The following is a 24674-nucleotide window of genomic DNA, read 5'->3' on the forward strand; positions in this document are numbered from 1 at the left end:
TGGGCCAATGGGTCCCACTTCCCTGTGGGCCAATGGGTCCCACTTCCCTGTGGGCCAATGGGTCCCACTTCCCTGTGGGCCAATGGGTCCCCCTTCCCTGTGGGCCAATGGGTCCCCCTTCCCTGTGGGCCAATGGGTCCCCCTTCCCTGTGGGCCAATGGGTCCCCCTTCCCTGTGGGCCAATGGGTCCCCCTTCCCTGTGGGCCAATGGGTCCCCCTTCCCTGTGGGCCAATGGGTCCCCCTTCCCTGTGGGCCAATGGGTCCCCCTTCCCTGTGGGCCAATGGGTCCCCCTTCCCTGTGGGCCAATGGGTCCCCCTTCCCTGTGGGCCAATGGGTCCCCCTTCCCTGTGGGCCAATGGGTCCCCCTTCCCTGTGGGCCAATGGGTCCCCCTTCCCTGTGGGCCAATGGGTCCCCCTTCCCTGTGGGCCAATGGGTCCCCCTTCCCTGTGGGCCAATGGGTCCCCCTTCCCTGTGGGCCAATGGGTCCCCCTTCCCTGTGGGCCAATGGGTCCCCCTTCCCTGTGGGCCAATGGGTCCCCCCCTTCCCTGTGGGCCAATGGGTCCCCCCCTTCCCTGTGGGCCAATGGGTCCCCCCCTTCCCTGTGGGCCAATGGGTCCCCCCCTTCCCTGTGGGCCAATGGGTCCCCCCCTTCCCTGTGGGCCAATGGGTCCCCCCCTTCCCTGTGGGCCAATGGGTCCCCCTTCCCTGTGGGCCAATGGGTCCCCCTTCCCTGTGGGCCAATGGGTCCCCCTTCCCTGTGGGCCAATGGGTCCCCCTTCCCTGTGGGCCAATGGGTCCCCCTTCCCTGTGGGCCAATGGGTCCCCCTTCCCTGTGGGCCAATGGGTCCCCCTTCCCTGTGGGCCAATGGGTCCCCCTTCCCTGTGGGCCAATGGGTCCCCCTTCCCTGTGGGCCAATGGGTCCCCCTTCCCTGTGGGCCAATGGGTCCCCCTTCCCTGTGGGCCAATGGGTCCCCCTTCCCTGTGGGCCAATGGGTCCCCCTTGCCTGTGGGCCAATGGGTCCCCCTTGCCTGTGGGCCAATGGGTCCCCCTTGCCTGTGGGCCAATGGGTCCCCCTTGCCTGTGGGCCAATGGGTCCCCCTTGCCTGTGGGCCAATGGGTCCCCCTTGCCTGTGGGCCAATGGGTCCCCCTTGCCTGTGGGCCAATGGGTCCCCCTTGCCTGTGGGCCAATGGGTCCCCCTTGCCTGTGGGCCAATGGGTCCCCCTTGCCTGTGGGCCAATGGGTCCACTAATCCCGCTCGCTACCACTACACCAGACATGAGTGTTGCATATACAGGTCAGCACTACATTTTATAGGTATAATGAGCACCATTGCAAGAGTGCGTGCAACCAGGGAGGTGGCCTGCAGATGTTGCACTGCAGGTATAGGGGTATTGCCCTTGACACATAATGTTTGGATGCCATGCACCGTGGTGCCGTAGTAATGCACTGTAGTGCTCAGTATGTGAGTGTTTCTTGACTTCGTCCCTACTTTTTTTGTGAAGTCTGCGGGATTTGATCAGATTCGGGCAGATTAGGATCACACGCTGCCGTTCATCTAATGACTTCATAATTGAGGCCAAATAAGAATCTGTTATGTGCATATGAAAAGCGATAAAATCACAACGCCGCAGCACCACCTCTTTCTGCTCCTGATGAAGGGCGCCGGTGATACGCCGTTCAATCCGCACAATCCGCAAGTTGTCCCCCTCCAAAAAAAAAATCATTGAGCTTTGAGAAATGCCACAGGGACGCGATCTGGGAATGCAGCCACAATCCGGAGACGAAAAAATAATAAAAGATTGAGTTTAACGAGAGGATGACAGAGGAGCCGCGTCCGGATAGCAAAACCTTTGAAAAGCCTGACAATTTAATTAAAGTGCTCATCGGAATGGGACAATTATGTAAATTAATTTTTATGGTTGCGATTTGCAAAACAAGCTTTGTAATCAGTCTGAAAAGTGCGAGACTTAAGAGGGGAACACAAGTTTAAAATGCACTTATTTTCGCCTTTATGAATCTGAAGTTGGCGAATTTTACCAGCGTTGGACCTCGTGCCCGCGGCTGAGCACCGACACCGTAGAGGCCAAGTTCGGCAGGAACTGCAGATATTAGGGTAAAATAAAAAGGTCAGGCAGAATAAAAAGGTCAGGCAGATTTTTTTCGACATGCCCAATCCTTTGCTCTCATGGTAGATGAGCCACCCTCGGACAATGCAGCTTATTCCCACTCCCCACAAATCTCATTTATCGGTGTCTGTTCTGATTATGAGATGGGTGGTCTCAAGGTCCTCCATAAATGTGACCACTGTTCCAATAACCTTTATCGGAGAGGTAGTGCACGATTGAAGCAGTGGTCACGCACCATTCCATTCACAAAGGGGGGGACATGGAAACTTAATCTTGCCATCAGTGGGAATCCCCACACTCAGATCGAGGTTGATTACTCGTGGCTCCAGGGTCTCCAAACCCGGGGGCTAGGGCCACTCTCAAATGTTATAGGGGGGATATAGTTTGTGACGTCACCCGTGGTGTGCGGTAATGGGGATTACCAACGCTGCCGATGGGAGTACCCGGGGGAGATGGAGTGGGGCAGCCAATGACGTTTCCCTCCACGGATAGGGGAGACCCCGGGACTCTGGATAGAGGGGTGCAGGGGAGCGCAGGGTTAGGTGGAAGCAGGGGATGACCAAGTACTCACTCAGACAGCGTCGGTGATGAAAAGCAGACTGACAACAAGGTTAACAAAGTCTCTGGGTGCCCCTGCCCTCTTGGAGGAGCCAGTCTGTGTCTCTGTCCCCTATAATACTGCCGGGTGGTCCAGAGCCTGCCTCCGTGCACAGTTTTAGAAGTTTCCAAGTGGCCCGTAGGCGTAAAGCTGTCCGGGCCCCGCTCCCTACTTTTGGTAATGGAGCTGTGCTCTCAAGGGATCACTTTTTTGTGGGCTGCTTGGGTTGGAAAGCCCTATCCCCCTCGTTGTGTTGGTGCCCCCGATCTCTGAGCTTCATGGGGACAGTCCATAAGGTCACTCTCCTCCACAGGTTAATTGCTGGGTTGCTTGAAGCTACTCTCCGACCTAGAGTCCAGTACCCCGCCATGCTTTCGGTCCCGGACCGGCTAATGTACTCGAGCTGCTGACCATCCTCTAAGACTAAGTCCATGCACCCAGTCCCAATATTCTGCGACCGGGTCTCCGACTCCTCCGGGCCCAGACCACTGTCTTCAACCCAACCTTTTACTCCCCGGGAGCCACACGCTTCCCATAGCTCCTCACTGCTCGAGGGCTACCACTGCACTGACTTGTCACCTCCCACCTCCCTGCCTGACCCCTAGGTGGGAGGCCCTATTCCAGCTCAGCAGCCCACTGGTTTGCCTGACAGGATGTGGTGTGAGGTGTGATTGGGATTTTTGGATGCTGATGGAGGCAGTACCGCAAGTTAGGAACCCAGAACCAAGAGGGGTTGAGTCCTGCACGAAGAATAAAGAGCGTGCAGCACCCTGGGACACCCGGACTAGTCCAGGGGTGTCACACACCTACCTGTGGATAGGTGATGGTTTTAGGTGAATATCCCCTTTAAGGACACATGCACACTCAGTTTAGCTGAGCGTGCATGTGTATCTGACCCCAGCCGATCAGACATTGATGACATAGCCGCCTAAGGATGGACTAACGATGTAAAAATAGTGGCCAACCTCTTTAAGGACACATGCACGCTCAGCTAAACGGAGTGTGCATGTGCATCAGACCCCGGCCGATCAGACATTGATGACATAGCCTAAGGATGGACTATTGATGTAAAAATAGTGGCCAACCTCTTTAAGGACACATGCACGCTCAGCTAAACGGAGTGTGCATGTGCATCAGACCCCGGCCGATCAGACATTGATGACCTATCTTAAGGATTGGCCATCGATGTAGAAGTAGTTGTCAACCTCTTTAAGGTCACATGCACGCTCAGATAAACTGAGTGTGCATGTGTATTTGTGAGGAGGGAAGAATAGCGGTCAGGAGTATAGGTGCTAGAGATAGAAAGATTTGCAGATCCGGTCAATGGAGTACTGACACAGGCTCTGAGCTTTGATGCTGGAAGTCTTTTTTTGCTCCTCTCGCACCTATACTCCTTCAATAGCGGTCATCCAAATGCTTGTTCACCTGACAGCTATTCTTCCAACTTGACCAATACACATGCACACTCACTTTAGCTGAGCGTTCATGTGTCCTTAAAGGGGATATCAAACTTAGAGGTTGGCCACTACTTTTACATCAATGGTACATCCATAGGATAGGTCATCAATGTCTTATCGGCATGGAAAGAGAGCGTGTGCGTGAGCTTTCAGGAATCGTACACTTTACGGTGCTTCGTTTCTTCCCATGGAAAAAAAGCATTGTGTGAACAAGCCCTTATAGTCTGGACAGCTGGCGGTTTTCACGTCCTGTTCACAATGCTGGGAGGCAGGAAGACCACTTCATTGCGCATGCGAAGACCGCTGATAGACAAAGGAGCGGCTGCCACTTGCAGCTGCTCCTTTTGATGATTGAGCATGCTGCCACTCGCAGCTATGCAGCAAATTCTCATGTAAAATTATGGGAAAATGGATTAAAAGCAACAACTTGTTTGTACTTTGTGTATTGGTGGCTTTGCTTTCATTTTGTGCAGCTGGAGACCCACATGGACAGATGCACGTATTGTCTGTGCGACTTTGCCCTTCCAGACTTTGCCCCCCTTCCAGACTTTGCCCCCTTCCAGACTTTGCCCCCTTCCAGACTTTGCCCCCTTCCACACTTTGCCCCCTTCCACACTTTGCCCCCTTCCACACTTTGCCCCCGGTCCACACTTTGCCCCCGGTCCACACTTTGCCCCCGGTCCACACTTTGCCCCCGGTCCACACTTTGCCCCCGGTCCACACTTTGCCCCCGGTCCACACTTTGCCCCCGGTCCACACTTTGCCCCCGGTCCACACTTTGCCCCCGGTCCACACTTTGCCCCCGGTCCACACTTTGCCCCCGGTCCACACTTTGCCCCCGGTCCACACTTTGCCCCCGGTCCACACTTTGCCCCCGGTCCACACTTTGCCCCCGGTCCACACTTTGCCCCCGGTCCACACTTTGCCCCCGGTCCACACTTTGCCCCCGGTCCACACTTTGCCCCCGGTCCACACTTTGCCCCCGGTCCACACTTTGCCCCCGGTCCACACTTTGCCCCCGGTCCACACTTTGCCCCCGGTCCACACTTTGCCCCCGGTCCACACTTTGCCCCCGGTCCACACTTTGCCCCCGGTCCACACTTTGCCCCCGGTCCACACTTTGCCCCCGGTCCACACTTTGCCCCCGGTCCACACTTTGCCCCCGGTCCACACTTTGCCCCCGGTCCACACTTTGCCCCCGGTCCACACTTTGCCCCCGGTCCACACTTTGCCCCCGGTCCACACTTTGCCCCCGGTCCACACTTTGCCCCCGGTCCACACTTTGCCCCCGGTCCACACTTTGCCCCCGGTCCACACTTTGCCCCCGGTCCACACTTTGCCCCCGGTCCACACTTTGCCCCCGGTCCACACTTTGCCCCCGGTCCACACTTTGCCCCCGGTCCACACTTTGCCCCCGGTCCACACTTTGCCCCCGGTCCACACTTTGCCCCCGGTCCACACTTTGCCCCCGGTCCACACTTTGCCCCCGGTCCACACTTTGCCCCCGGTCCACACTTTGCCCCCGGTCCACACTTTGCCCCCGGTCCACACTTTGCCCCCGGTCCACACTTTGCCCCCGGTCCACACTTTGCCCCCGGTCCACACTTTGCCCCCGGTCCACACTTTGCCCCCGGTCCACACTTTGCCCCCGGTCCACACTTTGCCCCCGGTCCACACTTTGCCCCCGGTCCACACTTTGCCCCCGGTCCACACTTTGCCCCCGGTCCACACTTTGCCCCCGGTCCACACTTTGCCCCCGGTCCACACTTTGCCCCCGGTCCACACTTTGCCCCCGGTCCACACTTTGCCCCCGGTCCACACTTTGCCCCCGGTCCACACTTCAAATGTTACACCTGGAATTGAAGTGGCCACACCATGGATTCATACGGTGTCCCTAATCTCCCCGCATCTTATAGGAGGTCGTCTGACCTCTTATCTCCAGAAACAAATCTCCGTTCAGCTTAAGGTCAAATTAGGACAGAGACTATAACCTAAAACTTGCACGGGGCTATATTTTACTTTTTTTTTTTTCTCTATAAAGTTCCCCTAAGAACATCTCTAGTGATTGTACCCGGCCTTGTATTAAAATAGGCAACCTTGTAACTGTTGACAATTATGTTCCCAGTACAATGACTCAAGACGTGACCATTCAGGATCATCTGGATCCTTTTAAAGAGATTTCTAAGAAAAACAAAGATAAGAAGAAAAAGAAAACGACATTTGAGCAGGAGGGGAAGGTGGCCAAAAAGAAAGAGCGAAAGGAAAAGGATGGAAACAAAAGCGACGCGGACAAGAAAGACAAAACTAAGAGCAAGGTCAGTGAACACCCTGAGCTCATCCGGAAAGGAGCCAATTTTTAAAAGGGGAAAAAAGTCACATTGGGAAAGTGAGAATTGATAGGTGTGGGGACGACCCCAGAAGGAGCTTTTTGGCGAAACATCGTTCTGATCCTGAACATCACCTTTCACTAGAAATTCACGACTCTTAATTTTTGATTTCCAGACAAAGAAGAAATCTGAATCCTCAAAACATGATGGCATCTCAAGGTACTGTGATATCTCCGTCTTTTCTGTTCCCGATCCCTCTGCCATTTATACTACCACGAAGTCCACACCCCTACAGCTCCTATGATTGAAACAAAAAAGGCCGCCACTGAAAGAGCCGATAAGTAGGACTGAGGGATGATTAGTGGTTATTCCGTGCTGCCGGTCAATAATGATGCGGTGCGTTATTCAATAGACTGGGTTTAATGATTCAATGCGTTTTGCAGCTTCTTCATTGGGAAAAAGAAAAACCAGAATAATGTAGTTTGTATTCTCCCTGATGAAGCGAGACAGCTGCGAAACACATTGAAACAATAAACCATGGGGTTTTTTTTTAGAATGCACCACGTCACTATTGACCATCAACGCGGAATAACCACTAATCCGCCATCTCTCCTAATATGTGGTCTGCTATTCAGGTTTGGGCAGGGGTAACTAGGGAAAATTTCGAGGGAACTTGCCTTCTTTAAATTCCAGTTCTAGCATGTGCACCTAATGTTCCTTTGCCACCCAGGATTTGACCTTCTTCAGGACTGTTTCCAATTTGATGCCTTTTCAGGGCAGGTCTTGATGGCTCGTCGTGGCACTTCCCTCTCTTCCTCTACTTTTTGTCTATTTTTCTTAATTTTTAGTTCCGTTACTGTGAAAACTGAGCCTGAAGATGAAGACTTTGTGTCTGTAAAGAAGAATGGTGCTAAACAAGGGGAAAAAAGGGCGAGACAAGAGGAGGCTAATGATGACCCCGCCATCAAGTAAGTGTGATCGGTGGCTTCCTGGAACGTCAATGTGGCATTTCAAAGTTTAATGGAAATGAATCGAAAAGTTTCCCCGGCACCACATTGGGAGGCGAGTGTCGTCATCAGCACCACATACCTTCCGATACAGAAGGGAGTGGTGCCGGAGTGACCCTTTAATTGTATAATGAATCCCATGGCCAGACAGAAGGGAGGTTATAGAGAGTAGCTCTCGTTATGGAGGACCTATCTTGAGAAGGTGTAATACTCTGGGGTCAGACGTGCCCCTTCCACCTTCAAAGCAGCGAGTAGCTTCTGTCACAGGTGAACGACCATATACTATAAGGGCCCTCTTTTATTTTTTTTTTTTACCTCCCATTGCAATACCTCATTGTTCCTGCGGGGGTGCTGCAGGGAAACTGACTTACTGCTAGACTTCTTTGCAGCTGATTGCTTTACTTTAGTGATCCTCAGACTGCCATAGAACATGGATGACGATGGCATCAAAATGCATGAAGTGGCCGGCGGCTCTCCTGACCCAAGCTTGAGCTGCATAGAAATAATATACGTTCCCACGCTCGGGTCAGGAGAGCCGCCGGTCAAGCCATGCATTATGATGTGATCATTGTCGGTGTGTTACAGTCATCTGACTGCTCCCTTAGGGTCCAAATCACCTGCCGTTTTGTGTCTACAGCTCTGATGCAGACGATGGTTAGCTTACAAACAGGCACTGATTCTGTTGTAATGAACCTGGTCTCCATGATTGAAAGCAGACTTGATCATGTGGCTATAGACAGGTGAAAGCTGGTTTTCCTGCCCTAGCCCTGTGCCTAAATCCCCTGTATAGCACCAGCTTTCAAAGTCTTAGCACGGTCCATGATTTCTGGACTGGCACATGTCTCCTGATGTCACACTAGGTATAGGGAAGTACCAAGCAAGTAGCAAAAGGGCAAGGAAACCCTGTGTCTAGGGAAGGGTGGAAATTGTGACCCCCTTACCAAGCCTACAGCTGGGCCCTCGCTTCCCTCACCACCCTAGATAGGTTCTGCATCTATGTGCCAAGCCGGATACCTGGCCCTTGGCTTCACTCACCATTCTAGGTAAGTTATGGGCCTATGTGCCGAGCAGGATACCTGGTTTGTGGCTTCCCTCACCACCCTAGATAGGTTCTGCACCTATGCGCCGAGCAGGATACCTGACCCTGGCTTCCCGCACCACCCTAGATAGGTTCCGCACCTATGTGCCGAGCAGGATACCTGACCCTGGCTTCCCTCACCACCCTAGATAGGTTCCGCACCTATGCGCCGAGCAGGATACCTGACCCTGGCTTCCCGCACCACCCTAGATAGGTTCTGCACCTATGCGCCAAGCAGGATACCTGGCCCTGGCTTCCCTCACCATGCTAAATAGGTTCTGCACCTATGCGCCAAGCAGGATACCTGACCCTGGCTTCCCTCATCACTCTACATAGGTTCCGCATCTAGGCACTGAGCAGGATACCTGCTTCGACCACCCTAGATAGGTTCCGCACCTGTGTGTCGAGCAGGATACCTGACCCTGGCTTCTCTCATCACCCTAGATAGGTTCTGCTCCTATGCGCCGAGCAGGATACATGACCCCTGGCTTCCCTCATCACCCTAGATAGGTTCCGCACCTATGTGCTGAGCAGAATACCTGGCCCTGGGCTGACCCTGATCTAGGCCCTAGGTAGAAAACGGATGGGGTGAGCTCTTCATCAACACCACTAAATGTTAAAGGACACACAGGGATAACAAACAAGGGAAAATAAACTACTTTTCTGCAAGAAGATACAGGGAGAGGGACTGAAACATGCAACAGTTACTCCAGATGAGTGCAAGCCGACTGCTTGCACTCAGGATCTGTAGATAGAGCTTTCACTAGCACAGAGTAATAGGAAGTGAGAGAATTTAAGAACACAAATGGAAACAGATGAAAGGGGGAGGAACTCCGCAGGGTCCTAAAGGGAAAGGTATGAACCCCAAGCAAAAATAAAAGGTCAGGGAGCAGATTGTGCAGCCAATGAGGGAATTTAAGGACACACAGTGCTAATTAAAACAGCTGAAAGGGTGAGGAACTTTGCAGGGTCCTAAAGGGAAAAGGATGAACCCCAAGCAGGAATGATAGGTCAGGGAGCAGATTGTGCAGCCAATGAATGAATTTAAGGACATAAATGAAAGTGCTGATGGAAACAACTGAAAGGGTGAGGAACTCTGCAGGGTCCTAAAGGGAAAAGTGATGAAGCCCAAGCAGAAAAAATAGGTCAGGGAGCAGATTGCACAGCCAATGAGGGAATTTAAGGACACACAATGCTGATGGAAGCAGCTGAGGGTAAGGAAGAACTCTGCAGGGTCCTAAAGGGAAAGGGATTAACTCCAAGCAGGAATGATAGAATGTCAGGGAAGAGTTTGTGCACCCAATGAGGGAATTTAAGGACACAAAATTCCTATGGAAGCAGCTGAGGGGGTGAGGAACTCTGCAGGGTCCTAAAGGGAAAGGACTGAACTCCAAGCAGAAATAATATAAGGTCAGGGAGCAGATTGCACAGCCAATGAGGGAATTTAAGGACACACAATGCTGATGGAAACAGCTGAGGGTGAGGAACTCTGCAGGGTCTTAAAGGGAAAGGGATGAACCCCAAGCAGGAATGATAGGTCAGGGAGCAGATTGTGCAGCCAATGAATGAATTTAAGGACAGAAATGGAAGTGCTGAAAAGGTGAGGAACTCTGCAGGGTCCTAAAGGGAAAAGGATGAATCCCAAGGGGAAATAGAAGGTCAGGGAGCAGTTTGCGCAGCCAAACGCTGCGACCTTCTATAGGCGGACACCACAGGACTGTCTGTCACCCATAACACCTGACCCAAACTCTGCAGCCTCATCCCCAGAGGCATTTTGGTCGGTTGGAGTAAAAATGTCGCCTTGTGCCAATGGGCATTTTTCCTATCGGAGCTACAATACAGACACCTATAAGGCTATAGGCACAATATGGAAGATCCGCATAACAGTGCCGGATAAAGTTGGGTTAACACATTTGCCCACACGGCTGGTATCGAAAAGTTTGTGTCTGTTCTTTAAATCTGCAGTCTTAATGACAAGAAAGGCAATTGTAGTGATTGATTGCAATAACGCGGTATAAACACAGACTGGATTATCCGTCTAATGGCAGAAATATAATAATGCGAGATTGGAAAAGAAAGGAAACAAGTGTCACTGCACAATATACAGCAAATCAATTCTAATTTCACTTGGAAGTTGTGTTTTTAGAGAAATTCTGTCGTCAAACGTCGGGAAAACGGCTGAATGCGAGCGAGCGCCGCGCTCCGATTACAAATCACCCGATACATTCATCTTTTTAATTTAACAATATCGCGGCGCGTGTTTTAATCCGTTCCATACGCTCAGTGCTAAAATGATATTGAACAGAAGAGAAAATATTACAAATTACCGGTACGAAGAGAGAACGCTTATTAAATTCTCTCCGCAGGTCGAAGAAGAAAAAAAGAAAAAGTGAGAAAGATAAAGAACAGCCGGCGACGGAGGAAAGCGAAGACGAGGGAAAGGTAGGAGGCGGCTCATCGCCCAACATCTAATAGAGCGCTCAGAAGTTAGCGAGGAGTTTATCCAAACTTATAGGAGGTCTCTGGGACTTTAAAATTAACCTCTACCTGTAATGCAGGTGAATGGGGTCATATTCTGACCCGCAAGGTCAGGTTCCAACCATCAGGACTGCCACCGATCCAGAGATTGTCCCCTAAGCGAATAGAGAAGTAGTCTATTCACTGTCTGTGATTGGTGATCCCACATGCACGATCACTCCCATAGACCCATGTGATGGTGGTATATGAGGGGTTGTGTATAGTTTTGTCAGTTGTCACGGGGTCCTTCTCCAATATCACACAATCAACAGAGTGAGAGATGAGTGAAAAATCCAAAGAATATTCAATGCAATCCAGAATGTCCATCAAATAATCCACTACACAGAGGGTAAAATAGTCCAGTAATGGCATAAATGTCCCAGGGATGAGTAACAATCCTCCAGCAATCTTTTTCCAGGGAAATCCGGGTTTCTCAATGGCTCTCTGGGGTGGGGGTGCTGCCTGTAGCTGCAGCTTCTCCCCCAGAGGATCAATCTTCTTCCTTGTCTCTTGAAGTTCTCCGACAGACTGACCTATGTCCCAGGTAAGCAGAGTTTAGGTAGATCCCAGGCCCCCCTCCCCCAGACTTATAAAGACAGAATCGGGAGGGCACCAAAAATATAATTGGGGGATCAATCCACAAGTACATCCAAACAACAAGTAATTGTCCCCCAGACTTAAGGGCGCTTTGCACGCATAGACATCGCTAGCGATGTCACTGGTGTAAGCACCCGCCCCCGTCGGTTGTGCGGCACGGGCAAATCGCTGCCCGTGGCGCACAACATCGCTAAGACCCGTCACACGTGCTTGCCTGCCTAGCGACGTCGCTGTGGCCGGCAAACAACCTCCTTTCTAAGGGGGCGGTTCGTGCGGCGTCACAGCGGCGTCACTAAGCGGCTGCCCAATAGAAGCGGAGGGGCGGAGATGAGCGGCTGTAACATCCCGCCCACCTCCTTCCTTCCTCATTGCCGGCGGCCGCAGGTACGGTGTTGTTCCTCGTTCCTGTGGTGTCACACGTAGCGATGAGTGCTGCCGCAGGAATGGCAAACAGCATCGTACCTGCAACAGCAACGATAATCGGGAAAGTAACGACATGTCAACGATCAACGATAAGGTAAGTAATTTTCACACACAACGACGTCGCTAACGAGGCCGGTTGTGCGTCACGAATTCAGTGATCCCAACGACATCTCGTTAGCGACGTCGCTGCGTGTGAAGCCCGCTTTAGGGACAAAAGTCTAGCGGGGGGTGATCAACTTAACAGGACAATGTACACAGACTGGAAAGAGCACCACGCCCAAAAAATGAACCCACACGTGCACTACCGCTCCCATAGACCCATACATGAAGGGGGTGATCGCACGTGCACTATCCCTCTCATAGACCCATACAAGACTGGTGGTCACGTGCACTACCGCTCCCATAGACCCATAAATGACTGGGGAGGGGTCACACATGCACAAATGCTTCCGTAGACCAATACATGATTGGGGTGGTCACACATGCACCAACGCTTCCATAGACCCATATAGGACTGGCGTGATCACACGTGCACTATAGCTCACATGGACCCATACATGACTGGTGGTCACGTGCACTAATTCTCCTATAGACCCATACATGACTGTGGTGGTCACACGTGCACTTTCGCTCCCATAGACCCATACATGAATGGGGTAGTCACACGAGCGCTATAGCTCACATAGACCCATACATGACTGGGGTGGGTGGTCACACACGCACTATCCCTCCCATAGACCCATATATAACCGGATGGGGTGGTCACACATGCACTATCCCTCCCATAGACCCATATATGACTGAGGTGGTCATACGAGCACTACCGCTCCCATAGACTCATACATGTCTGGGATGGTCACACCTGCACGAATGCTCTCGTAGACTCATACATGACTATGGTGGTCATACAGGCACTATTGCTCCCATAGACCCAATAAAGTGAATGGGGTATTGCTGTCACAGGCACACTATCCTTCCTATAGAAGTAAATGAAGCGGTTTCCATAAATTGTGCAGTTAAACCCAATGAAGTGAATGGAGCGATGGTCACACATGAGCACTGCCACACCATACACATGGGCCTTGGGGATCCCGCTCTTGGAATGAAGGTTCTTCCAATGATTGGACCCCGTTGATCATACACTATTGCCTCTCACATGGATATCCTCTTTAGAGGGAGTGGACAGAATTGGTAAAATATGGCTGCCTATTATACGGAAGAAATTACCCCTGCACCTATCTGTAGGGACTTTGCGTTTCCACTCCATTGACTTGACAGTAGCTGCGGTGCGACCACCAGGTAGCACCAATTTCTTACCATGGTAGGCTCACAGCAGCACAGAGTATTTATGGACTGATATTTTTCTCTACATACTGGATTTTCCTACAAACCTTATTTGTGTTGCAAAAAATGTGCAGGAGCTTTCCAGTAATATATCAGTAACATACCGTACTATGGTGCCATTCCGCTACGCTTCAGGAAATAAATATTACCGCACACTCTCTGCTGGTGTAATTGCTCCCCGCTCCTTCGCCTCCTGTGTTCCCGGCTGTCAGTCTGCCTTCCAGATCGCAAACTTGCTTTTTCCTCGTGAATAAAGATTGATGGCGGGAGTCTCCAGGGGCCGTACAGTAGCCGAGATCCTGAGATCCCTCGTTTTGACCAGTCGCCTTCAATTTTCCACTTTTCGCAGATAAGGCGACCTGCGGGTTTTCTATTCTTACCTCTATAAAGAATTTATGGGATATGAATGGGGGGGGGGGGGGCGGCTGAGAGTGACCAGATAACGGGGCCATTGAGATGTAGCGGCTGGGAAATCTTCCCCATTCATTACACTCCTTTTTATTTTTTAAAGAAAAGGATTAAGAAAGAAGTAAAGGACGAGGGCGACAAAAAGCCAAAGAAAACCAGAGAGGAAAAGGAAGCGGCCATTGCTTTAAAGGTGAAGAAGAAGGAAGAGGAGGAGCAGGCGCGATGGAGATGGTAAAACACCGCGCCGTAATCCAATTATTTAGGAAATGGATAAATTGCCTGTGACCAATGCAAATGTTTGACTTTCTAAACTTTCCGTTTATCCTTAGGATTGTTGTTTAGACTTGAGTTGGGTGGTGCTGTCGATTGGGGTCAATGGTGTTTTGCTACACCGGCCAAATGGTAGAACTGGTTGGATCCCATACCGGTCTACATCAGCCATACAGTACCCCCTCCTATCAGGGGTGCCGCAACATGTCTAGGCTCTGGTGTCTGTGAAGTCAAAATTGGAAAGACCCAATGGCACTTGAGGGATGGGACCCATTTTGCTTAGCCAAGTTGCAAACTTTAAGGCAGTCTTGGCACAAAATGACTCCAAGCACATCTGTTCAGTGCACCCTTGGTGTGGCCAAGCAAAACCGTACACCTTCCCACCTACTTTTTTTTTTTTTTTTTCCATCCTCCTGTTATGGACAGCAACACATCTAGACTCGGTGTCTGTGAAGTCGAAATTGGAAAGACCCAATGGCACAAGAAATGGGACCCTTTTTGCTTAGCCAAGTTGCAAACTTTAAGGGACTCTTGGCACAAAGCGACTCCAAGCACAGCCGTTCAGTGCACCCTTGGTGCGGCCAAGCAAAACCGTACACCTTCCCACCTACTTTTTTTTTCTATCGTCCTGTTATGGACAGAAACACAACTAGGCTCGGTGTCTGTGAAGTCCAAATTGGAAAGACCCAACATTATAAATGACACTTGGGGTCCTTTTTGTGTAGCCAAGTTGCAAACTTTAAGAGAGTCTTGGCACAAAACGACTCCAAGGACAGCCAGTCAGTGCACCCTTGGTGTGGCCAAGCAAAACCGTACACCTTCCCACCTACTTTTTTTTTTTATTCTCCTGTCAGGGACCACAACACATCTAGGCTCTCGTGTCTGTGTAGCCAAAATTGGAAAGACCCAATGGCATGAGACATGGGGCCCTTTTTGCTTAAAGTTGTAAACTTTCAGGGAGTCGTGGCACAAAAATGACTCTAAGCACATCTGTTCAGTGCACCCTTGGTGTGGCCAAGCAAGTCCATACACCTTCCCACCTACTTTCTATCCTTCGCCATACCGTATCCTCCTTTCAGGGACAGCGACACTGCTAGGCACTGGTGTATGTGAAGTCGAAATTGGAAAGACCCAATGGCACAAGAAATGGGACCCTTTTTGCTTAGCCAAGTTGCAAACTTTAAGGGAGTCTTGGCACAAAATGACTCCAAGCACAGCCATTCAGTGCACCCTTGGTGTGGCCAAGCAAAACCGTACACCTTCCCACCTACTTTTTTTTTTTTTTTCTATCGTCCTGTTATGGACCGCAACACTGCTAGGCTCTGGTGTCTGTGAGGTCCAAATTGGAAAGACCCAATGGCACCTTGGAGATGGGGCACATTTTGCTTTGCCAACTTGCAAACTTTAAGAGGGTCTTGGCACAAAACGATTCCAATTTTAACCATTTAGTGCACCCTTGGTGTGGCCAAACAAGTCCATACACCTTCCCACCTACTTTTTTTTTTATTATTCTCCTGTCAGGGTCCACAACACATCTAGGCTCTGGTGTCTGTGTAGCCAAAATTGGAAAGACCTAATGGCACGAGACATGGGACCCTTTTTTTTCCTAGTCAAGCTGTAAACTTTCAGGGAGTCGTGGCACAAAAATGACTCTAAGCACATCTGTTCAGTGCACCCTTGGTGTGGCCAAGCAAGTCCATGTGTAGCACCCCACGGGGCAGGTGTTTTGACCTACTCGTTGCCGGGCAGGGGGTGCAGATCCTCTGCGTTGTCACAGGGTGGCCTGGCCCGACTCCGGTAACCCAAGGCATACAGGTAGAATTGGAGGGTGGCAGAGAGGATGGAGGTAGTATTCGGAGGTTAGGAAAGTCTATTAGGATCGTGACGCCACCTGCGGTATGCGGCCAGGGATGGGCCATCGCTGCAAGGTTTCTTGCTGGGGCAGATGTTAAGTGCAGCCTGGATGGTGTCACTCCCCACAGGCGGAGCGGGAGGATAATAGGGGGTGGTGGTAGTCCCCGTTGGCGCCGCAGCGCTGGGTGACAGCGCCTGTAAAGGAGAGGCAGAGTCAGGGGCTGCGGTTCCAGGTCTTTTACTCCACAAGTAGTTCAGACACTGCCCCATGGTCTCTGCCACGATGAGCTCCAGCCGATCCCGGCATAGTCTGTGGTCACCGCCGGTGCCCGTGAAAGTTTTTTAGTGAAGTGTCCCTCGGTTGCTATCAGGAGCCTCCTGCTCCAAGCCACGGGCCCACGAAGAGAGAGAGAAACACGAACTCCAGCTGTCAGTGCGAGATGTTATCCCAAGCTGTGCCCAGAAAGGTTCTCTCTCAAGTGTGATGGTTGCTCCTACTTCTACCCCATGTGATGCCCGGCCCCAGTGGTTGTCCTAGTGATTGGGGAAGTCCCATTGTCACAAACCACCGGGGGGGTCACTCAGAAATCCCCCGCGCTGGCTACCAGTACGTCACAATCGGGGGGTAACAAGTGGGGGTCACCCCTCCTTTATACCTCCCGACCGACAGACAGAGCACGTGACGCGCTCTCTAGCGCCCCTCTTATAGTCAGGCCAATTATGGAATTGCCCGACAATAAGCAAGGAGGCCGCTATACTACTTATGCCGATTATTGAAGGGTCCCCGGTGAGAGTAGGGTATATATTCCCCCGACCTCCGCGAGCGGAATATATAAAATCTCCCCGAATCTCACTGGCCTCCCCACAATAATCCTTGGCACAACTCGCTGCCACCAACCGCTTCACGGTAACTATTAGCCGAACACACAGACGTGGGATTCAAGATCGAGATAACAGAACAGCCCAAGATTAATTATATAATTTAATCAGCCTAAAGCACACTAGAAACTACAATATATACAATAGGGAATCTACAGAATATACATATGTCAGAGTACAGTTACAGATAAAGCATGTTTTACAAACAGGTATGCAATTCAATCAGTTACCTTGTGCGTCTGGCCACAGGGGGGCGCTGTAGACCAGGTTTCTAGGAACTCCCACAGATGTTTCCTGCACGTGACCCCCAGCGAAAGAACACTGGAAAATGGCCGAAGTAGGGTTATCAACCTGGGCAAATCCAGGTCCCCTCCTACCTTAGTGACCTCAGAGGGAGCACTGCTCCACCCCTGGCTGGAGTTATGGACAATCCACAACATGGAATATGGGCCATAACTTTGCCTGGGAGCGTCGTAGGCGGACGCCAATGCTCTCATTGTGACAGTTATGAATTTAGCTACAGAACGAGGGGACTCATGACCTGTCTGCCAGTTCCCCATTGGCTGATATCACGCCTGGGGCATTTCCCAATGTCCTGCTCCCATAAAAAGGGTGTGCCGGCATCGTCCGCATGCGGAGACACCATTTTTATGGTTGCCATATTTATCGGAAATATGGCTTGCGAGATATGAACCATTTTTTACTGGAGTCGTTCTGTCTGGCTATTTCCATAGCCTTGCTAATGAGATACAACTCTTGTTACAGGGTGACGGCAGGGAGTCATCCTGTGTCCATTGTTCCCACACCACCTCATCTCCATATCACAGGACATGGCCATGGAGGTGTAAGTGGAACACTGAGAACAAGAAGGGAGGGGGCACTGCCAGGGAGTGATGAGGGATTATGACTGGAGTCATAATTCATCTTCATATCCCGGGATTTGCCTCACACCTCCCCCCTTTTGAGGGCGCTAGGGGGCAGCACACTCCGGTGTTCCCCCGTGCGCCCGTCCGCGACCTCTCCTTGTCGGGACAGCCCGTCTGCGTTACCGTGGTCACGGCCCCTTTTGTGGCGAATGGTGAAGTTGTATTGCTGGAGCGCAAGGCTCCATCGCAACAATCGCCCATTCGTCCCAGAGACGGTGTGCAACCAGCTGAGGGGATTGTGGTCCGTCTCCACGATGAAGTGGCGCCCGTATAGATAGGGTTGCAGACGCTGCAGGGCCCACACTATGGCCAGGCACTCCTTCTCCATCGTGGAATAGGCAACTTCCCTTGGTAACAGCTTCCTGCTCAGGTACAAGACTGGGTGCTCTTGGCTCGCAGAGTCCACCTGGCTGAGCACCGCACCGAGGCCGAAGTCACTGGCGTCGGTCTGTACTACAAACGGCCGCGTGAAGTCGGCTGCCTGTAGCACGGGCGGGCTGGACAGGGCGTCCTTTAGGGCCCGGAAGGCTGTCTCGCAGTCCATTGTCCAATCGACTGCAGAGGGCAGCTTCTTCTTGGTGAGGTCCGTCAAGGGCTTTGCCAGGCTACTATAGCATGGAACAAACCTCCTATAGTACCCAGCGGTCCCCAAGAAGGACATCACCTGCTTCTTGGTCCTGGGGGTGGGCCAGGATGCGATGGCTTCCACTTTCTCAGGCTCGGGCTTCAGTGTTCTCCCACCTACCCGGTGACCGAGGTACTGGACCTCGCTCATGGCCAGCTGACACTTTCCCGGCTTGATGGTCAAACCTGCCCGGTGGATCCGCCTGAGCACCTGTGCTAGATGCTCTAGGTGGTCCTCCCAGGTGGGACTGAAGACGGCAATGTCATCCAGGTACGCGGCCGCGTACCCTTCAAGTCCCTTGAGCAGGGTGTTGACCATCCGCTGGAAAGTGGCAGGGGCATTCCTCATCCCGAATGGCATCACCGTGGACTCGTATAGTCCAAATGGGGTAATAAAGGCAGAGCGTTCCCTGGCCTTGCGAGTCAGGGGGATCTGCCAATATCCCCGGCTCAGATCCATGATGGTCAGGTACTGAGCCCCGGCCAACTGATCGAGCAGGTCATCGATGCGTGGCATTGGGTACGCATCGGCGACCGTGACAGCATTGAGCCCCCTGTAGTCCACGCAGAACCGAGTGGTTCGGTCCTTCTTAGGGACGAGGACTACAGGCGAGGCCCAAGCGCTGTTGGATGCCTGGATCACCCCCAGCTTCAGCATCTCGTCAATCTCCTGGCGCATGTGTTGCTGCACCTCCAGGGAGACCCGATATGCTGAACGCCGGATCGGGGGATGATCCCCAGTGTCCACGTGATGGACAGCCAAGTCAGTCCTTCCGGGCTGGTTGGTAAACAACCCCCGGAAGGGGAGTAGGGTGGCCCACAGCTGGGACCGTTGGTCCTCCAAGAGCTGGTGGCCAACCTCCACATCCTCAATGGATCTGCCTGCCCTAACCTGGGCTAGCATATCCAAGAGGGTTTCCGCTTCTCCCTCCTCGGGCAGGTTGCACACGGGGAGCGCACATGCCTCCCGCTCATGATGTGCCTTCATCATGTTCACATGGAAGGGCTTCCGCCTTCCACGGGCAGGGTCCAGGGTGACCAGGTACGTCACAGGGTTGAGCTGCTGGTACACGAGGTATGGGCCTTCCCAGGCTGCCTGAAGCTTGTCCTGTGGTACGGGGACCAGTACCCACACCTTTTGACCCACTTGGTAGGTCCTCTCACAAGCGTTCTGGTCGTACCAACGCTTCTGATCGGCCTGGGCTTGAGCCATATTGTCGTGTACCAGTTGCGTCAAGGCCTGCATTTTGTCCCGGAAGCGCATGACATACTCGATAACCGACACTCCAGGGGTGGCCAAATCCCCTTCCCAAGCCTCTTTCACCAGAGCCAGGGGGCCCCGCACACGTCGCCCGTACAGGAGCTCAAACGGTGAGAATCCTGTTGAGGCCTGTGGAACCTCCCGGTAAGCAAATAACAGGTGTGGGAGATACCGCTCCCAGTCACGCCCATGGGAGTCGACCAACATCTTAAGCATCTGCTTTAAGGTGCCATTGAACCGCTCGCACAGGCCATTAGTCTGTGGATGGTACGGGCTGGCCACCAGATGTCGCACCTGGACTTGCTTACAGAGGGCCTCCATCAGCTGGGACATGAATTGGGTCCCCCGGTCAGTGAGCATTTCCTGGGGAAAACCCACTCGGGAGAAAATCTCCAGCAATGCGGTGGCCACCTTGTCAGCCCGAATGGACGACAAGGCCACTGCTTCTGGGTACCGGGTGGCATAGTCCACTACCGTCAGTATGAAGCGTTTCCCGGAGCTGCTGGGGATGGCCAGCGGGCCGACCAGATCCACAGCCACCCTCCTGAAAGGCTCATCGATGATTGGCAGAGATACCAGTGGGGCTTTGGGGTGTGGCCCCGCCTTCCCCACTCTCTGACAGGTTTCACACGAACGGTAGTAGGCAGCCACATCGGCCCCCATTTTTGGCCAGTAGAAATGCTGGTTTAACCTGGCCTTGGTCTTAGCGATCCCTAGGTGTCCGGCCATCGGAATCTCATGTGCGATCCGCAACAACTCCGTCCGGAACGGATAGGGTACCACTAACTGTCGGTCCCTGGGCCACGCCTCCGGTGAACCCTGCTGGACCGTGGCCCGGTACAGCCGTCCTTGGTCCCAGACCACTCGCTCCGGGTCCGAGTCCGAGGGAGGCTGTGCCGCCTGCTCCTTAAGAGCTTTCAGGCTGTCGTCAGCCTCTAACGCTGCCTGAAACCCCTGACTAGATGTGGCCAGAATCGACGAGACTGTCACATCTTCAGTCAGTACCCCGGGACCTGTGTCCTGGCCTCCACCTGACTCGGCTGCCACTTGGTCAGAAGGGGAAGAGCTATCGGACCTCCGGGAGGCCCCTTGGCTTCCAGCACTCCCACTGCGGGTGACAGCGGCCACAGCCGCTGCGACCGTGGGTCGTGCCTGCTCCTCCTCCGTTCCTGACCAAGTCGCCGGTTCAGGCAGACCTACCTGGCTTCCTGTCACCCCGGTTGTGGGGGAACCATGCACCGAGATCTTACCTGGGAGCACTTCCGCTCCTGGACCGGCCCCAATCTCACCTGCCTGTTCCCCTCCTGCAGCAACAGAACCCCGCTGTGAAATCTCTGGGGACCCCACATTTGCTGTGGTAGCCCCCACCCCACACACTGGTCCTCCCCCTGCAGCACCCTGCTTTCTGCTTATCCCTGCAGAGGGCAGCAGATCCCAGCTCACAGGCTGGTTACTTGTAGAGGCATTGTCACACCTTTCTCTGACCCCCTCCCCTGTCACAGCTGCAGCTGAGTGTGTGTCTATGGTGTCTATGCAAGCAGAAATATCAGAGTTCACTCCCTCCTCCCTTACATCATTCATAGATAACACATTAACATTGTCCGGAGGCATGTCAGTACTGGCTGAAGGTTCAGCCCTTGGTTGGGGCCCAAACTGGGAGGTTATCTGCCCCAAATCTGTCCCAAGTAGCACGTTTGCAGGGATCCGATCAGTTACCCCCACCTCTCTCACCCCTCGCCCTGCGCCCCAGTCCACATAAATGTCAGCAACAGGCAGCGCCGGGTCAATGCCTCCAATCCCGGAGACAGCGAGGGTTTTTCCAGGGATCAAGTCTTGGGGGGACACCATCTCAGGCCGCACCAGAGTCACCTCCGAGGCGCTGTCTCGCAGTCCTATGGTCACAGACCGGCCGACGGTGACAGGTTGGAAGCTGTCCAGGGACCTACCACCACCCCCACCCACACAATACACCTTGGGCGGCCCTTGGGACGGGGACGGAGCCGGGGCCTTGGGACGCTGAGGGCACATGGCCTTGAAGTGTCCAGGTAGGTTGCACTGGTGGCACCGTCTTGGTTCTGCCACGGGCCTGGAGAGGGGAGTTGAGGGGGACACCCCCTGCAGTCTAGGGGCAGGTGGGGCAGTCGCAGAGTTCATCTTACCCCCTCTCCAGGTGCTGCTGGTGGCTGCTCTCCTGGCTTCAGGAGCCCGATCGTTGGTGTAGTCATCGGCCAGGGCAGCTGTAGCCGTGGACCCCTTTGGCTTCTGGTCTCGGATGAACTGGCGGAGATCCTCAGGGCAGTTCCACAAGAGTTGCTCCGTGATGACCAAGTCCAGGATCTCTGGTCCGGTGGAAAGCTGCAGGCCTTGGGTCCAGTGGTCGGCAGCTCGGGCAAGTGCCCGCCGGTGGTCAGCCCAGGAGTCCTTTGGTCCCTTCTGCAGGGTCCGGAACTTCTTGCGGTAGGACTCCGGAGTGAGGTTGTACTGTTGGATCAGGGCCCGCTTGATGGTGTCGTAGCCCTGATCTGCCTCAGCAGGCAAGTCCCCAAGGATATCCAGGGCCTTACCCCTTAAACGGGGGGTCAGGTATTTGGCCCACTGGTCCTTGTCCAGATGGTGCTGCAAGCAAGTCCGTTCAAAAGCAGTCAAGAAAGAGTCCAAGTCTCCATCCTTCTCCAGCACTGGGAAGTCCTCAACACGGACCTTTGGAAGTTTGGTGTCTTGAAGGTCACGTGTGGCTGATGAGGGCTGGAGCTTGGCTAGATGCAGCTGGTAGTCACGGTCTGCCTGTCGCTCCGCAGCCTCACGCTCTGCCTGGCGCTCTTCACGCGCTGCTTGCCGCTCCGCAGCCTCAGCATCACGCGCTGCCTGCCGCTCTGCCCTGCGCTCTGCCAGGAGTTCCTTGTAGCCCTTCTGGTCTCCAGCCTGGAGAAGGGCCATAGCCATTTGAAGAAGGCTATCCGAGCCTCCCAGGCTCGGTGGAATGGCACGTGGTGATCTGCGGCCCGCTGCGGAGCCTGGTGCTTCACTGTCCATTGCAGAGCGGAGGGCTGGCATCTGGCTCGTTGAGGACCCTTGGGTGAGCTGCTCCTCATCTTGTCCAGCAGTGCCAGGTTGTGCAATGTCCTCTGCAGAGCTGTTTTCTGACGTCGAGCTCCTGGAGGACTCGTGGGCAACCTCCTCATTACTGTCCACAGCACCGTCCTCCCTCTCTTCGGCTCCTGTTTTAGCATCGGCCAGTTGCCTAGCTCTGCTCCTGGTGCCATCAGCCATTCTTGCAGACTTTTGGTCACTGACACAGAACTGACACCTGATGCCTCCACACACCTTACAGTATCTGCACTCTGACACTCTAGTGTTGAGCTAGTCTGAAGACCCCAGCAGCCACAGCTGCTGCAGGCAGTCTTTAGTGTCTGGGAGTATGGGTCTCACACTCACACACACTATTATCTCGATCCCACCGCTATGCCACCAATATGTCACAAACCACCGGGGGGGTCACTCAGAAATCCCCCGCGCTGGCTACCAGTACGTCACAATCGGGGGGTAACAAGTGGGGGTCACCCCTCCTTTATACCTCCCGACCGACAGACAGAGCACGTGACGCGCTCTCTAGCGCCCCTCTTATAGTCAGGCCAATTATGGAATTGCCCGACAATAAGCAAGGAGGCCGCTATACTACTTATGCCGATTATTGAAGGGTCCCCGGTGAGAGTAGGGTATATATTCCCCCGACCTCCGCGGGCGGAATATATAAAATCTCCCCGAATCTCACTGGCCTCCCCACAATAATCCTTGGCACAACTCGCTGCCACCAACCGCTTCACGGTAACTATTAGCCGAACACACAGACGTGGGATTCAAGATCGAGATAACAGAACAGCCCAAGATTAATTATATAATTTAATCAGCCTAAAGCACACTAGAACTACAATATATACAATAGGGAATCTACAGAATATACATATGTCAGAGTACAGTTACAGATAAAGCATGTTTTACAAACAGGTATGCAATTCAATCAGTTACCTTGTGCGTCTGGCCACAGGGGGGCGCTGTAGACCAGGTTTCTAGGAACTCCCACAGATGTTTCCTGCACGTGACCCCCAGCGAAAGAACACTGGAAAATGGCCGAAGTAGGGTTATCAACCTGGGCAAATCCAGGTCCCCTCCTACCTTAGTGACCTCAGAGGGAGCACTGCTCCACCCCTGGCTGGAGTTATGGACAATCCACAACATGGAATATGGGCCATAACTTTGCCTGGGAGCGTCGTAGGCGGACGCCAATGCTCTCATTGTGACAGTTATGAATTTAGCTACAGAACGAGGGGACTCATGACCTGTCTGCCAGTTCCCCATTGGCTGATATCACGCCTGGGGCATTTCCCAATGTCCTGCTCCCATAAAAAGGGTGTGCCGGCATCGTCCGCATGCGGAGACACCATTTTTATGGTTGCCATATTTATCGGAAATATGGCTTGCGAGATATGAACCATTTTTTACTGGAGTCGTTCTGTCTGGCTATTTCCATAGCCTTGCTAATGAGATACAACTCTTGTTACAGGGTGACGGCAGGGAGTCATCCTGTGTCCATTGTTCCCACACCACCTCATCTCCATATCACAGGACATGGCCATGGAGGTGTAAGTGGAACACTGAGAACAAGAAGGGAGGGGGCACTGCCAGGGAGTGATGAGGGATTATGACTGGAGTCATAATTCATCTTCATATCCCGGGATTTGCCTCACACCCATGCTTCGTGATGACTAACCTGTCTGCCCTAGTCCAACCCCCTGTGAGTAAGCACCTTACTGTTGTGTGTGTTGGTGTTTGTTTTGTGAAGGCACCGGCAGGTTAACCCCCTCCTGACCCGGGATAGATATTACCCCTATAAAGTAGTGTAATACCCTGTGGCGCCTGAATCTCAGTGGCGCCACTTGTGCACCTTCCCACCTACTTATTTTCTATCCTCC

The 24674-nt window shown here is 52.9% G+C and overlaps 1 protein-coding gene across 2 annotated transcripts in view; it reads left to right on the top strand.

Moving 5' to 3' along the window:
• Positions 1-24674, top strand: part of LOC142254791 (DNA topoisomerase 1-like) — a 291550-nt gene that overhangs the window by 158217 nt on the left and 108659 nt on the right. For both annotated transcript variants that reach the window (XM_075326090.1, XM_075326089.1), the window contains exons 2-6: positions 6315-6504; positions 6692-6735; positions 7365-7484; positions 10968-11043; positions 13994-14121. In XM_075326090.1, the coding sequence (XP_075182205.1) occupies positions 6319-6504; positions 6692-6735; positions 7365-7484; positions 10968-11043; positions 13994-14121 (554 nt within the window). In that variant the 5' untranslated portion in view covers positions 6315-6318. The remainder of the gene's footprint in view (positions 1-6314; positions 6505-6691; positions 6736-7364; positions 7485-10967; positions 11044-13993; positions 14122-24674) is intronic.

Source organism: Anomaloglossus baeobatrachus, chromosome 10 (assembly GCF_048569485.1).
Source record: "Anomaloglossus baeobatrachus isolate aAnoBae1 chromosome 10, aAnoBae1.hap1, whole genome shotgun sequence".
In the NCBI taxonomy this organism is placed as follows: domain Eukaryota; kingdom Metazoa; phylum Chordata; class Amphibia; order Anura; family Aromobatidae; genus Anomaloglossus; species Anomaloglossus baeobatrachus.